This window comes from Danio aesculapii, chromosome 2 (genome assembly GCF_903798145.1).
Source record: "Danio aesculapii chromosome 2, fDanAes4.1, whole genome shotgun sequence".
Classification (NCBI taxonomy): Eukaryota; Metazoa; Chordata; class Actinopteri; order Cypriniformes; family Danionidae; genus Danio; species Danio aesculapii.
This window is the reverse complement of record NC_079436.1, coordinates 16,443,317-16,459,566: the sequence shown is the minus strand read 5'-3', so window position 1 is coordinate 16,459,566 and position 16,250 is coordinate 16,443,317. Positions and strand designations below refer to the sequence as shown.

General features: G+C 33.7%; 1 protein-coding gene across 4 annotated transcripts in view; it reads left to right on the top strand.

The window, feature by feature from the left end:
- The window catches only part of arhgap21b (Rho GTPase activating protein 21b), a 104,821-nt gene that overhangs the window by 46,512 nt on the left and 42,059 nt on the right, over positions 1-16,250 (top strand). For all 4 annotated transcript variants that reach the window (XM_056473682.1, XM_056473664.1, XM_056473672.1 and 1 more), the window contains exons 5-7: positions 10,650-10,742; positions 10,838-10,916; positions 10,999-11,053. In XM_056473682.1, coding sequence (XP_056329657.1) covers positions 10,650-10,742; positions 10,838-10,916; positions 10,999-11,053 — 227 coding nt within the window. The remainder of the gene's footprint in view (positions 1-10,649; positions 10,743-10,837; positions 10,917-10,998; positions 11,054-16,250) is intronic.

Below are 16,250 nucleotides of genomic sequence, written 5' to 3'. Positions count from 1 at the left end.
TGTCATTTATAAGGGGTTTATAAAGCATAAATAGTCCTCACTTTAGATTAGGTCACAAAACTCGATGAAGTTGAGTTAATGAAGCATTTATTAACATACATAGTAAACCTTAATATATGCCTAAATAATAAGACATAATAATGTTGATTTTAATAGTTTATTAATCATTTACTAACTCATTCTGAATGATCCTAAAAACCCTCAACTACTCTTAAATACAAATGGTTTGTAAATATTGCGATACTTATTTTAGTAATGAAAAATAAATCATTAACTAAGAATGAAAATACAATTATTAAGCACATTATAAATATGCTTGTAAGTCAAGAACACAGCATTTGTAGCTGCAGTTATAAACTGCTTACTAATGCTTATTATTGTAGAGTTAATGCTTAACAGATAATGAATTAACTATTTACTAATGCTTAATAAATGATTTATAGTGTGTAGTTATTATAAAGTGTTACCAAATATATTTTTATAGTCTGGGTAAAAAACTATTTTGCCTTCTTTGTAAACAATATATTTTATTTTTTGAAAGATTTAAAATATTTTCGAGCAGTAAACATGTCAGGCTAAATAATGAAAATGATTAATTGACAATTCTGTTGTCTTCATTAGTTTAAAAAAGCACAGATTTCTTTACAATTTAAAACAGCATCTTTGGATATTTTTTTCTGCTGGAGATACTGTTGTCCTAAAAAAAATCTTACACATACCTAGGAACAGTATTACTGATAATTTTGGTGGTTTTAAAACCTTGAAGTTTCCAAACAACGGTATACCTTGAAAATTGTTATGCCTTATATACGCAGGCATATTTAATTAATCACAGCTTTTTAGTGTGCCTTGTGTGACTTATTTTTATTTTATTTTATTTATTTATTTATTCATATTTTTTAAAATCTGTGATGCAATTTTTATCAATAAAAATAATAGGATTTGCTGATACTATGCTTAAAAACATGACAACATTTGCTCATTATGAAAAAGATGCTGTGTATGGTATGCTGGCAGCTAGCTCTCTGCAACCCTCACATGGTCGCCCACTGAAGCTAAATTCTAATTTATACTTTCGCATCACGCGCATGCTACGGCGCGGCCCACACATAGACGCATAGCCGTGGCCGTCTACATCGCTGACGTGCACCTCTCAAAAAATGTAACTACACGTTGCAACGTCGCGTAGCGCAAGCTCTGTGATTGGTAGTGCTGACGAGTGTGGGCGGGACAGAGAGCCGTGCGAGTCCAATGGAGCGATTGTTTACAAATGTGAAGTCCCGTGAAGGAGCTCCGGATGGAAAGTTTTGTTTTGTGTTTACCTCATGGTTAAAGTTGTTGCACGTCCGCCGGTTCCTGCCTCAAAATAAGCGAGTTTGAACCACATGTACATTAAGGAAGCATTCAGAAAAAAACTAAACACCAGCGAAGAAACTCGACACAGAGGAACATAAACACCTCACTGCCAACTAGCATTTCAGAAGTGTTATTGCAGAGTAACAGAAACATGAAGTATGAATGCACGGCTACGCGCGTTGCATGCGTCGTGGGTCACGCCGATCACTTGACACAGAAGTATAAACCAGCCTTAAGCAGGGCTGCACCCGGTCAGTACCTGAATGGGAGACCACATGGGAAAGCTAGGTTGCTGCCGGAAGTGGTGTTAGTGAGGTCTACAGGGGGCGCTCAACCTGCCATCTGTGTGGGTCCTAACACCCCAGTATATTGATGGGGACTCTATACTGCTCTGTGAGCATCGTCTTTCAGATGAGATGTTAAACTGAGGTCCTGACTCTCTGTGGTCATTAAAAATCCCAGGATGTCCTTTGAAAAAGAGTAGGGGTTAACCCTGGCATCCTGGCCAAATTTGCCCACTGGCCTCTGTCCATCATGGCCTTATAACCATCTCCATATCATAATTTGTTTCATCACTCTGTCTCCTGTCCACCAATCAGCTGGTATGTTGTGTGCGGTCTGGTGTAATATGGCTGCCGTCGCGTCGTCCAGGTGGATGCTGCACACTGGTAGTGGATGAGGAGATATGCCCCCTATTGTGTAAATCGCTTTGAGTGTCTACAAAATTGCTATATAAATGTAGGGAATTATTATTTAGTAAGTATGCTCCGATCAGGATTTTTGCAGCTGATACAGAATACCGATTCCTTGTCATGGTGTTTGGCTGATACCGAGTACCGATTCTGATACTTCAAGCTTTATAATGCATAAAGCACATTTTCCCTCAAAGCATGACACTTAAGTGGAGATCTCTCCTTCCCTAATAAAATAAATGTAGGATGTTGCATAAAATCCCTTAAACATGTCTCTTATAACTGTTTTGTGTGTACATGTCATGATCAGAAGCAGCTTTACAGAAAATACTAGCTAAAATAGTAAGAAACACAGAACCTTTAGTTTTTATACATGTAAAAAGGCCTAAATACATGCGAGGCCTTTCCAATATTTTGCTCTCCTACTAGCACGTCTGTGATAGCAGCTCCTATGCTCCGGACAGCCTCACAGCAACTCGGTTGCTCAAGGAGAGAGACAGGGATGTGCACTTGACATATCTTTACTGTGCTATTCATCTAACCTAACAAATGTAAAGCTTAGAACATCACAGTGTCTCTCGCAATCTGTTCTTTTGCTAATTCACTCCTATCTCCATGATTTCCGGGGTATTTTATCTAATTCAAAACACCTGCGATCGGTTCATGAGATTGGCCAGATTGACGAGTACCGATCGAGTCATAAAATGTGCTTATCGGCCGAGACCGATCTCCAGTCAATCGATCATAGCATCCCTAGTATTTAGGCATGGGTATGGGGATGGTATGACAATATTGTGATTGCCACTCTGTAATATGTTCCTCTGGGTAAAAAAAACAACAACATTTTTTCCTATTATATTATGCTTTAAGAAACATCTAAAATATTTTGGAACAGTAAACATGTCAGGCTAAATAATTAAAATAAATCATTCACCTGCTATCTTAATTAGTTTACCAAACAGATTTCTTTACAACTTGAAAAGACATCTTTGAATGTCTTTTCTTTTGATATAAAGTAAGCAAGCCACTGCACTATTCAGGTGTATAACACATAGGATGCGCATGGCAACATAAGATGTTGGTTTAGAAGTGATTAGTTTCTCAAATGTTTGCTATATCATGGACTGACCAGTAGCTTTTCAGTTGGAAGGTCATTTTCTCCTGGAGATACTGTTGCCCTAAAAAAAAAACTAAAAATAAATTATTGTAAAAAACATGTTAAAAAAATGCATATACCTTAGGAATGGTATAGCAGAAATTTTTTGCGTTTTTAAAACTGACTTTCCAAACCGCAGTAAACCTTGAAAACCCATGACTAATAGTATTATTGTTGCAGTTGTAATATACTAAGTTATGACTTATGTAAAATGATGACTCTTCTGGATCACATGGACTAAAACTGCTAAAAATTGATTCTAAAAATAGTAGATGGATTCAGGATAGTAATACTCGGATATAGAAGTCAATAAATGACTTGTCATTTAGGGCGCATACTTTATTAAATGCTTTTTTTCATTTGTGAGCCGGTACGCCACACATCTAATTGACCTACATATTACTGGGTGTACTTTAGCTTTGACAAATCTGGCATAACACTACAATGTAGAACATTGTAAATCAGCGCTCTTCTCGTGTTCATATCTGATTAACTTTGTAGCTCCTAAAAGTTATGAAATTATAAAGATAAAAGAACACATTGTAAATGTATAAGTATATATTTATTTATTTATAAAAAAAAAATACACAAAAAATCATATATACAGTTGAAGTCAGAATTATTAGCCACCCTGATTTATTAGCCCCCCTGTTTATTTTTTTCCCCCAATTTGTTTAATGGAGAGAAGATTTTTTTTCAACCCATTTCTAAACATAATAGTTTTAATGACTCATTTCTAATAACTGATTTATTTTATCTTTGCCATGATGACAGTAAATATTTTACTAGATCTTTTTCAAGACGCTTCTATACAGCTTAGTGACATTTAAAGGCTTAACTATGTTAATTAGGTTAACTAGGCAGGTTAGGATAATTAGGCTAATAAGTTATTGTATAACGATGCTTTAAAGGGGCTAATAATTTTGACCTTAAAATGTTTTAAAAAACTGCTTTTATTGTAGCCAAAATAAAACAAATAAGACTTTCTCCAGAAGAAAAAATATTGCTTTGTTAAACATCATTTGGGAAATATTTAAAAAAAAAAATTAAATTCAAAGGGTGGCTAATAATTCTGAATTAAACTTCAACTGACTTCAATATATATATATATATATATATATATATATATATATATATATATATATATATATATATATATATATATATATATACATATGAATTGCGATATGAATACAATTTCACTAGATGCACTCAAAAAATTACGTTTGCTATTTGTTTAAACTGCTGATTTAAATTGAGCTGGAACAACAATTCTAGAGATTTTTTTGGCAACTTAATTGTTTTATGTTCAACCCACCTAAATTTGTAAAAACTTAATAAGTTAACTTAATTCCTTCATGTTGTTCTCTGAAGCTGGGTGGAACCCAGAATTTTTTCAGTCTGAGTTGAATAACAGTTCTGAAATAATCTATAATTTTAGATTGATTGGGCTGACTCTGTAGGAAAATGCATAAAACATAATAAACACTAAAGCATAGATAAATACAATAAAGAAAAAGATACAAATTAAATAAACGGTCTTTTATTGTTTTTAAAGTAAGTCGAAATGTTTTCAGTTATGCAGTAATTGAGTAATTCAGTGCAAAACAATACTGCATAGTCTTTGTTTTATAAACAATTAAATAAAATTAATCGCTTTTAATTTTTCAAAGTTACAAATGGTACATTTTCTTAGGCCTGAATGCTTTTAAAACCCTCATGCAGTCACAGGCCTAAAAAATCTGCAAAATGATCAATTCTAATCCAGACTCAACATTGCGTAGATTTTTTATGCTGAAACTATACTGAACATTGTGCAGCCCTAATGTGTATATGTAAATATAAAAAGAGCAACTGCGCATAACACTTGCAATAGCTTAACCCAGCTCAAAATTCTTACATAACTTCCCCAATGGTGCTCTTGGTTCTGTATGCAAAACATAGTAACTTACATCAGTGTACCGAATAGTAAAATTAATCATTTGCATCCTTAAGTAAGAGGCGCTTTTTGTTTGAAAATGTGGTTACAGCTTGTAGCTTTACATTTGACATGGTTTTAGCTTGTTTTTATTTCTGTGTGCGCATACATGGAGTAGTTTGTCTGTGCTTCCCCATCCTGCCATGTATTGGACTGTATAAGAATGAGTCATTGTTTCATGTTCTCAGCAGTGGAAAGAAACATGAACTCCAGTGCACATGTTGCATAACTGACATGTATCTTTTCAACAACCACAGAAGTCGTCAAATTTTACAAAGCAGTCATTGGGATTATTTTTTAAACATTTTTACCTTCTGTCTTTTGTCAATGTTTTTCCTTTTCTGATACCCAACCAGATACTTGGTTTGTAGTATGTTATTTGTTACTATGAGCAAAATACAGTAAAACATTATTACTATCAAATGTGCTTTCATATTCCAGAAGAAATGGATAGGAGTTTATCATTTTTGGAAACTGCAATGTATGACTTTGAACACAAGATGGTGTATTAAAACTGTACTTCTGGTCACATTTCTATCAAACCAGAGGTGTTTGAAATGGCATACTAGCAAGGACTATGTGTTTTGGGGAAAATATCTAATTGCAATTTTTATTATTTATTTATTTATTATTATTTATTTTTGGGGGCCAGATATTGCGATTTTGATTTGATTTACAATTTAATTTCAGCTCAATATTCTATATCATAGCTTCTTAGTGCTGAAATGCGGTGTGTTCATTAAAAAAAAGAACTGAAAAGATATTAAATTAAGTTAAACATTTATTCAAATTTGTTTTTAAATATTTAAAAATGAAACACAAATTTTTCTCTAGAGCAAACAGTAAACACAAATAAAAGGACCGTACATATCTGTAAAGAAGTTGAACTCAAATTAGGGAGACGGTTTAGCTTGTTATAAAAACAAAATTAAATAATAATTATAAAAAAATACAGAACTCAGCAAACTAACATGGCTCAAACAACTCTGAAATTGAACTTTGCTGTTGCTTGCTACCAGATTGAGTGTCACTGGCAGTACTTTCAATTGACTTTTTAGCAAGACACTCCTCATATAGCTGCCTGTGGTGTTTTTTTTTTTTTTAGGTGCTGGTTGTATTTCCTCGTGCTGTGGTAAAAATTCATACAAATTACCTGTTTTTGTTCAGTGTCTGTGACTTTGAAACCAAAATATTCCCATATTAAAGATGACCTGTTTTTCTTGGATATTAATTTGTCTATTAATGCTTCTGAAGCAGCAAATGCCATCATCCCACTCGTAAGCGCTTTCATGTTTGTTTTTCTTTTATTGTGAGCGTTCTGCATAGTTCAGTTGCACAATTCTGATTGGGTAGAATGGAATTGTGCTCAGTCAATTAGCTAGTAAGATTATCACACACAGACTGTAGTCACATTTGCTTTGGGCGGGGGAAATCAATAATACATATTTCGTATCACAGCATCCTGTGCTTAGCTAAATGCAACATTTCAAATCGCAATTGCGATTCGATTTTGATTAATCGCACAGCCCTACTAGCATACTATTCTTTTCTACTGTAGTATTTTAAGATGTGCACTCTATAGAATGCAAACTGAGTTTAAATAGAATGCCTCCTGGATGACTTTCTTGAATTGACTGATAAAATACTGCATCACACACTCCAATTGTTTTTAAATATAACTAGAAAATCAAAAGTATTATTGATCAATCTTTTTTTTTTTCTTTTTCTTTGAATTAACTGTTTTCAAAGCCATTATGTTAAACTTGCATCATATCACAAGTCATTAGTATATCTCAAACCACACCTAAAGTGTGTAATATTTGCTGCTGCTGTCTGCTCTGTTTGCACTCTTTAGTTTTTTCACACTTATGATGTGTGAATATCTTGCCTCAGGCTTTGAAGTGTTGTAGTATCTCTATAGGCAGGACCTCAAGCACAAAGAAACACACAGTTGCAACCTGTTACATACTTAGTTAAGTCTGGGGTCTGAAACCATTACAGTTTTATGACGAGGATGTCATCACTCAGTATGACACATTTGCAGTTACTGAAATGTTCTGGATGACCTTCTTGTGTTATTGCGCTTTTCCTGATGTGGGATCCGTTTTCTGTTCCTAAACACTGATTTTTATTTGTGCACTGGCAGCTTGACTACATTCCATTATTTAATCTTGGTTTTTAGTTTTTTTTTTAATTAAGGCTGAAAGTATGGCTCGAAACAGATCTTTTTTTCTGACTTTCAGGATATAGTTACATTTTAAGTTTTACATTTAACATTTTAAAAATTACAATAAAATATTCTGATTAATTTTATTTAATTAACATATATATAATCCATTGTCATACTTTTAGTTGATCATAGTCATAGGTAAAAACCATGTACTGTATATACAGGGAGTCCGCTGGGTCTTAAAGTCTTAAAACGTCATACATTTCCAAAACTAAATTTTAGGCCTTAAAAAGTCTTAAGACCTATAACACAATATTTCAGTGAATTTTAGTCATTTTAAACAGGTCTTAATTTTGCTTTAAGTAAAGCTACTCAGTTGGGCTGGCATCCATCCAATGACCAACAATACATCTCAATAAAACTACTTTATTTTTTGTATTTAGGTATTTTTTATTGCAAAGAGATACAATTCATAACAGCTATTGGAAGAGAAAAAATGATTACACGATTCTTCATGATAATTCTGGGACATTTTAAAAAATCTTTAGTTTTTAACAATGTATAAGTCTAAAATTTCATTCCTAATGGTCTTCAAAGGGTCTTAAAAAGTCTTCGATTTGACTACTTGAAACCAGCAGAAACCCTGATATTCCACCATATTGCTAGAGTCGGACAGAACCTGCAGAATTTTTTTAGCTATTTCTGCAGAGAATTTTGTAAAAAAATCTGCAGATTTATGCAGAATGATTTTAGGAGTATCGTAGCTAAACTTAATATATGAAATAAAAAAATAATACCTTTTTAACTTTTATTTAATGTTTACAATGCAAATCTATTTGATTTGGTAAACAAAGGAAGTCTCTCATATAATAAATATATCTACTAAAAGACAGAGCATATTACTTTACAAACTGTATTGTACATAAATCATATAAATATTTTACTATTACTATTATATCACAATATATTAGTGAAATAAATTTAAAACATAATAAATACAAATTTACACAAGTAAATACATAGACTCAATGATGGGCTAAAAATCTGTGGATTTCTGGGCACGCAGGTTTCGTGTGGGCCTTCTTATTGCCAATAAAATAAGTTTAATAACAACAATTACGGTAATTATTTATTCATTATTCCTTTAATATTCCTTTCTACATGAATGAGATAATGAATTTCATATGTAAATCTTCCAATCCTGTTATAATTTCAAATATTGAATCGATGGAATTTATATTAAAATCCAGATTAAAACAAAAAAATAAATAAAAAAATTATTTATATATATATATATATATATATATATATATATATATATATATATATATATATATATATATATATATATATATATATATATGTGCTTTGAGTTACTTTGTTTATTTCTTCACTGTATTCATTTCAATTGAACATGCAGTACACTCTTTTGTCCAGCTCGTGGCGCTAAATACACCCAAACCACAAATCTTGTTTATGGATGCATCAATTTATTGCAGGAATTTTATTTAATTATTCATTTCAGTCATTGTCCATTTTTTCGCATACAGTTGAAGTCAGAATTATTAGCCCCCTTTAAATTAGTTTTTGATGTTTGCTTTTTTTCGGCTAGAGTAAAGCAGTTTTTAATTTTAAAGAATATGTCATTTTAAGGTCAATATTCTTAGCCCCCTTAAGCTTTATTATTTTCGATTGTCTACAAAACAAATCATCGTTATACAATGATTTGCCTAATCACCCTAACTTTTCTTTGTCTGAATTAACCTAGTTAAGCCTTTAAATTTCCCTTTAAGCTGAATAATAAGAGTTCTGAAAAATGTCAAGTAAAATATTATGTACTGTCTATTATATTCTGACTATTAGATTTTAATGCAGTTTTATTTTAATGCAGTCCACTTGAACCCCTTTACTTTCACTCTAATAATAAAAACACTCATTTATTTGGTTAAATTATGTTCCTGACACATTTCAAAGCTAAAAAAAAGTTTCCTTTAATTATTTATTTATTTGTTTATTTTTATTAACGATAACCAATGGATATTAGGTCAGCCTAAAAGCAGGTTGTCCGTGGGGTCTTAAAGTAGTAAAAGTTGGTAAATGAATTATGAGAAATTTAAGGCCCTTAAAAGGTATTAAAGTCCTAATTGCGTTTTTACGAGGTCTTGCATTTTGTTCAAGCATTGTCCAAAGTTTTCCTCTCTAAAAAAGCATAAATATGTTTAATTTCCTCCTAATATTAACAACAGCGTGCTCAATTGGTTTGGGCCAGGGTGCGTCCAGCCAAGCTCCTCCATCCGGGTGGTGTCATGTAATTTGCAACAAATGCAGGAAGGTGATGTGACCCTCTCCACATGTAGCGAAACCATAAAGTGAAACAGACAGCAAAATGGGAAAATGTAAGTTTGCGTAGTCCTGGTTGGAGAAAGACGAGTTTAAACAGTGGCTGAAGCCTGTTGCTGAAAACAACCGCGTAATTTATTCTTTCAAGCTTTGTTTCTTCCGAGTTCTGTTGCATGGTTGTGCTCCATTGATTTATTGAACTACAACTGTTTATTAACAACTCTTTATTAAGTTAAATGTTTGATACTGATTAGAACTTGAAATGAGGTCTTAAAATATTCTGAGAGGGTCTTTAAAAAGTCTTAAAAAGCTATTGAAATTATTTTTAGTATTTATATACCCTGGAAAACCCAAAACTTATGTAGAAGAGAGTCTCTGATATGCATCCTGTAGAAACTAATGTGGATATTCTGTATATTTACTGTGTAAACAACCTACCAAACCAAGAATTTGTGAGTTAACTGTTGTCTGGTCTCTTTTATATTTTTAGCTGTCGAAGAGGGATTGCATGCTGACACTAGATTAGATTTTTTTTATTTTAAGGCTATCAGTGTCAGACTTTGTATTTTATTATACAAATCAGACAGAAAAAGTAGCTTTGTACAAAAATAATTCATAAGTGATTCTCGTTCTTATCAGTGTAAATAGATGTCATAACTGTCATCCTTAGGGATTCAGTAATGTTACTTGCTCACTATTAAATCTGTCATTTGTGTTCTGACATATTAAGTCAGAATGAAGCCAAGTATAGCACTTCCTAAGGGTCTGAAGTATGTCACATCGAATGCTGGGTCACTTCCAGATATAGTCGTGGCATTTCTGCACTATTGATGGGTTAAATGTTTTATTTTGAAGCTGGTGTGATTGCGGTTCAATCTTGTGACTGCTCAGTTGTTTCCGGCACTGGTTTGTTGTGATCTGGGCCGCTCGTAACACTGCTGCTTTTGTTGTTGCCAGGGAGACCGCGGAACAGACTGGAGCCCATGGACACGATCTTTGTGAAGCAGGTCAAAGAGGGAGGGCCCGCTCACAGCGCCGGACTCTGCACTGGTAATTATTATACCATCACTCCAAATGGAAAACACGTTGCTTTTGTATATCTGTTTCTGATAATCTAAAGCCTGATAATGGTGATTTGTCCACAGGGGACAGGATAGTGAAAGTGAATGGCGAGAGCATCATTGGAAAGACATACTCGCAGGTCATAGGGCTCATCCAGAACAGGTTAAGAGTGTGCTGATGTCATTTATTGACATTTAATGATGCTTGTCTGATTGTGCAACTAAATGTTTTGTTCCTCTTCCAGTCATACATTTCTGGAGTTGTGTGTTATGCCAAAAGATGAAGATATACTTCAGCTGGTAAGACTTTTTTTTGTTTGCATAAATTAACATTTCAGAATTAGTTAATTTGTACATGGATATATTATTGTGACATTTTCTGCTCCAGTTTTAGGGAAATTTCTACAAAAATAGTGTATATCCTTAATAGGCACAATGTGGCACAGAACTTGTTAATAAAAGTTGCAGGTGTCCAGACACTTGTTGGTTGCTTGCTTCAACTGTGTGCCAAAATGTTAATAAGCATAACCCAAAGTGAAAATTTATTGGTTCAAGCAGATATTGTTTCATGATTATCAAGACAATAAAAATCAACCAACAATCAACAATTTATGCCCTATAATTTGACTACTTTAATAGTGTGTATACAAGTAGATATTTATTCTCCAGGTTAATCCGAGGGGCACCAAATGCCAAAATGATTTCAACATGTTTTGATTTGACTGTTTGGCATCTGATTGTGTGGGCTCAGTCAGAATTGAAGTCACATTTTATTTTATAATTGTGTTACATTTAGAAGTAATGGACAATTATGGTAAATAAAATGAAATGTTTTCAATTGTTGCAATCAAGGAGTTTAGTTTGATCAACAAAGTCACAAAGAAGAGAAAAATTTAATATGAAACAAATAAATGCACCGTTACAATCACATACGAGTTGTTTTGAAGTTCTTAAGTGTTTTCTCAGATATTTTTTATAAGCAGGCGGTGCATTTATTAAAGCTGTTTTAGATACTTGCTGGTAGGGCTGGACTGATAAACGATATTGAATCACGATAAAATTTGTCAATAACAATAGCTATGTTTCCATCTAAAAATGCAAATTAACTTTATGTGTAAGAAGTGCCAATAAAGAAGCGTTTCCATCCAATGAGTCAAAAAGAACAAAATCGTCACTTCCTGATTAACTGGCACCAAATATCAACAGTAAAAATTAAATTTGCTGCGGTAGGAGAAGCTATGTGAATTTTTTTTTTCTTATTTAATGAATGACTTGCGCCTCAGAAGATGATGCCAACACGCAATGAACGCGTGGGGGCATTTGAAGCCATGTCCGGAGGTATCTGGAGGTAATTAATAATATAACACTAATACTGAAACAGTTAAGGCATTTTAGAATGACCAAAACAACATTTCAGATGTTTTACAATGTGCTCAGCTTGCTGGTTTGGCCATTGGCACATGTTTTTATCATCACATGATCTCTTATAACAAAATCACGACCTTTTTTTAATGCGCATATTGGTATTTGTTTGGTAAAAATGTTTCCATCGTAGTTTATGCTCATCTTTTCTTATCGAATAAAAAGTTTATCTCACTCAGTTATGCGCATAAAATTTTTATGCACATTTTCAAAATTGTTGCGCATCTTGTCGTTTCCATCTGCCCATTATTTATTTATTTATTTATTTTGTTTTATATGCGCATATGGAAACTTAGCTAATGATAAGCTCTGAACTTTTTGCTCTATATTGATCAAGAGCCAATCATACAGCAGAATACAACAATGGGAATCTAAAAGTGTGTTAATATTAATGAAGTACCGAATTCTCGCCCACCAAAAATCTACTGGCCGAAAATTTTATGGACCCTCTAATTTTTGTGGCTTCAGTCATTGCTGGGGTACTCTTTTAAATATGGACTGATTAACAACTTTTATAGAAATATTTATCTTCAATATGGAAAATAATTATTAAGATAGCATTTTTGCCATATCGCATAGCTCTATTGCTGGTGTCTAAATTAGTTTTGAGCAGAAATTTTTTAAAATATTGATGTTAGCTGGTAGACTGATTTGAAAACATGGACAATGAACAGTGGTGCAGACTGTCTATCTGCTCACGTAAACTCTAGTCTGTCTAATTCAGTGTATACAATGGTCCGAAAGTCCTTGTTATTGGCCATGGGGAAGCCCAGATAAAGTGACAATGGAATCTAGCTCTGGTTCACATTAGCAGACTCTTTAAGCCTGGTCAGGACATCTAAATACATCATGCACAATTTTGCCTAAACATGGAACGTGTTCTCTTTGTAGAATTTAAGGTTTCTTAGCCTAACCTTGTTGTCATGGATATTTCTGAGATGTTCAATCAGGTTTAGGTCAGAACTTTCAGCTAGTCATTTCATTTTAAAAGGATCAATCACTGAAATAAAGTACTATGGAAAGTCAATGGCTATTGGTTTCCAAAATAGTTTAAACAATCTTCTTTTGGGTGCAACAGAAGAAATAAACACAAACAGGTTTGTGACAAGTGAAGGGTGAATAAACTATGTCAGCATGGTTATGTTTATTTTTGAATGAACTATCCCTTTAAATCTACTTTTTGCAGTGGGACAAAGTGCATTGTTCTGCATGAAAAGCAACAAATTGAAGATTACACACTGAAAACTGGAAGGATTGAATAAGTAAACTGTGTGAAAACTCGACTGGCTATAGCACACATTAGTATGCTTGCTTTAGGCTCGACTGTGGAAATGTTGCTAATATTACATGGTTGGGTCTCTAAACTGGGCAGAACATCTGAATGCATCATTTTAATGAGGTTTTTGAGTGCGCTATATTTTGCATAAGCATTCGGCAGAACTTGTTCTATTTGCTCCCATGGAAATGAAGGTTCTGACCCATTTCATGTGATGGAGGCAGGTTCCTCTCACTCCTTAGAGTGCTGCTGTATCTGGGACTGCTAACCAGGACGCTGCAGCCTGTCCTTTTCCAGCGAACCTCAAAGTGCTGCGCCATCATCACTGCCCTCAATTACACATAACTGTAATGCAGTCAACACTTCATATGCCTGTGTTCTCTCACACCGGCCATTGATACCAGGTTAGCGATAAACTGATTGTAATTATTATTTTTTTGGCTGATTCCTTTTTTTTTTTAATAGTTCTTTTGTAAGTGTGTTTAAGTTCTTTTGTAACCTGCTGATACAGATTTTTGCAGATTCACATTTGCTTGGTAGAAACAACTATGATTGCAGCATATACAAACAATAAAATTACTTATTATAATAGTTTTTTTTTTAGACACTATTCTGTGCCTGTATGACTAAAAATGTATTTTAAATTCTTAGTGCTGAATGAGAGGTGTAGTTTCAGGTTAGTAATCCGTTTAAATTCTTTTTTTTTTTAATTACATTAAGGTCTACTTAACATATTGTGATGATGATGATAATAATATTCTAATCTGTCAAAAATTATTTTGTAAGTGCTAGCCTGGCTGATCAAAATTTATTGATTTTGGCCACTGGCCAGGCGATTGATGCATTTCTAGTCAGTTTTCCATGGTGGATTGAGTTCCTGGATCTTATTATTATTAATTGGTGTCATTTCTTAATCGATCTCTGTACCATATTGACGTGTTAATCAAGAACTCAACTGAGATCTGTTTTAGTTCCTCTTTTCAGTTAGATTTTAGTTGATACTGTAATATAATTAAGTATCAGTGTTTGTAGAGGTCGAGTGATATTCTCTGAGAGGGGATGGAAGCTTTTGCTTTATGAAAGCCTGTTTACGTTGAAGCAGCTGCTTAGCTGGGAAATGAGATGCCAGCTTGGGCCTGGCACATGGGCTCTCTCTCCCACTCAGCTTTGATACCCAAGTAATGTGCAGTGTATGTGTGTGTATATACAGTGGAGATCAAAATCAGTGAACAACCTACAATTTTAATTTCAAGGTCACTGCTTAATCCTATTTGACGTAACAACAGTAGAGGAGCAGTTTATTATTTATATTTATTATTTATTTCATGAGTTATATTCTGAAGCACTGTCTAAAACGTGACAGAGGTATTTGAAAAAGAACACTGAATAAAATTAGAGGATATTTTAAGAGCCGTTTACATGGGAACATTCTCAACCAAACAGTTAATCTGTTTACATGACAGCAGACTTTTGGGTACTGAAAACATAGTTTTGAAAATGGGTTTCAAAGGGCAATACTTTAAAAACACCACCATTATCATTGCATATAAACTCATTTAGTGCTCTGTCATGACACTCTTTGATTGATGTTGACTAGTTGTCTTACACACAATGACCGTTCAGTAACCCAATGGGTCATTTCAGCAAAGCACTTTGAATTGTCACGTCGGTGCCAGCCAGTTAGATCAATACACTAGAGCAGATGCTAACCAATCATGTTCATACAAGACAATCATATTACTTTTTCCAGTGCATTGACGCTGACGCATTTTGTGAATGAACTTAAAGTTGCTGTACAAAAAAGTCCAGTATAACCAATTATGTTTTAGCACACTGGGTTTGCCTTGGTGGAAAACAAACTGAATTTCATATAGGTCTTGAAGGCTGTATGTGGCTGTGGCAAAAATGCAACCTTTTTAGCACAGTAGCTGTTTCCAAAACAAGACGCAGATTCAGACCTATAAAAATTCTCGAGGTGGATTATAAATATTACAAATTTAAACATTAACTAAGCAACTTGCGTTATAACACTGTCCTGACAACATGTGGTGCAACAAGATTCCAGCGACAAGCAATTTGTCTGTCTGCATCAGATGCAATATGACAGAAACAGTTAAATAACAGATTCATTCAAAAGTGCACAATAGTCCATTGGAGTCCAAATACATGGTCGAGTTCTTTAAAGTAACGCGCCACTTTTTTTTGTTTGCTAGAGTTTCTTGTTCTGACGTTAAGCTTAGCATAATGGATTGAACTGGGTTTGACCATTAGCGTTTCATTCAAAAAAAGGGTTTTGATCATTTTCCTATTTAAGCTGGAGTCTTCTGTAGTTACATTGTGTAATAAAGCCAATAGGAAAAGAAAAATGACCACTTTCTAAACCGGTATTGCTAGGAACTACACTCTCATTCTGACATAATAGTCAATGAACTCTGCTGCCGTACCATGACTGCACCAAGTGTAATGATATTACGAGGGCACCTTAAAACCATGGAAAGTAAAAACTGGAAAATCTTTCATTTTCGACTATATAGTTCTCATTTAGTTAATACGATTCTCAAGACTATACATAACTGTTCTATTAATCAGTAAAAATTTCGCCAATAAAAATGGTTTGACACAAATAGAAACTTGACTGCTGCAACTTAAATGTAACTGAATGCGCTTGCTCCAATCCGCTCATTTACTGAATGAACATTGCAATGCTGTGGATTATAATGAACTCATATTGATTTAGTTTTTATCTTTTTGGTTACATATTGCTTGTATTTACAATTAAACTGATTACCCCTTGGGAAT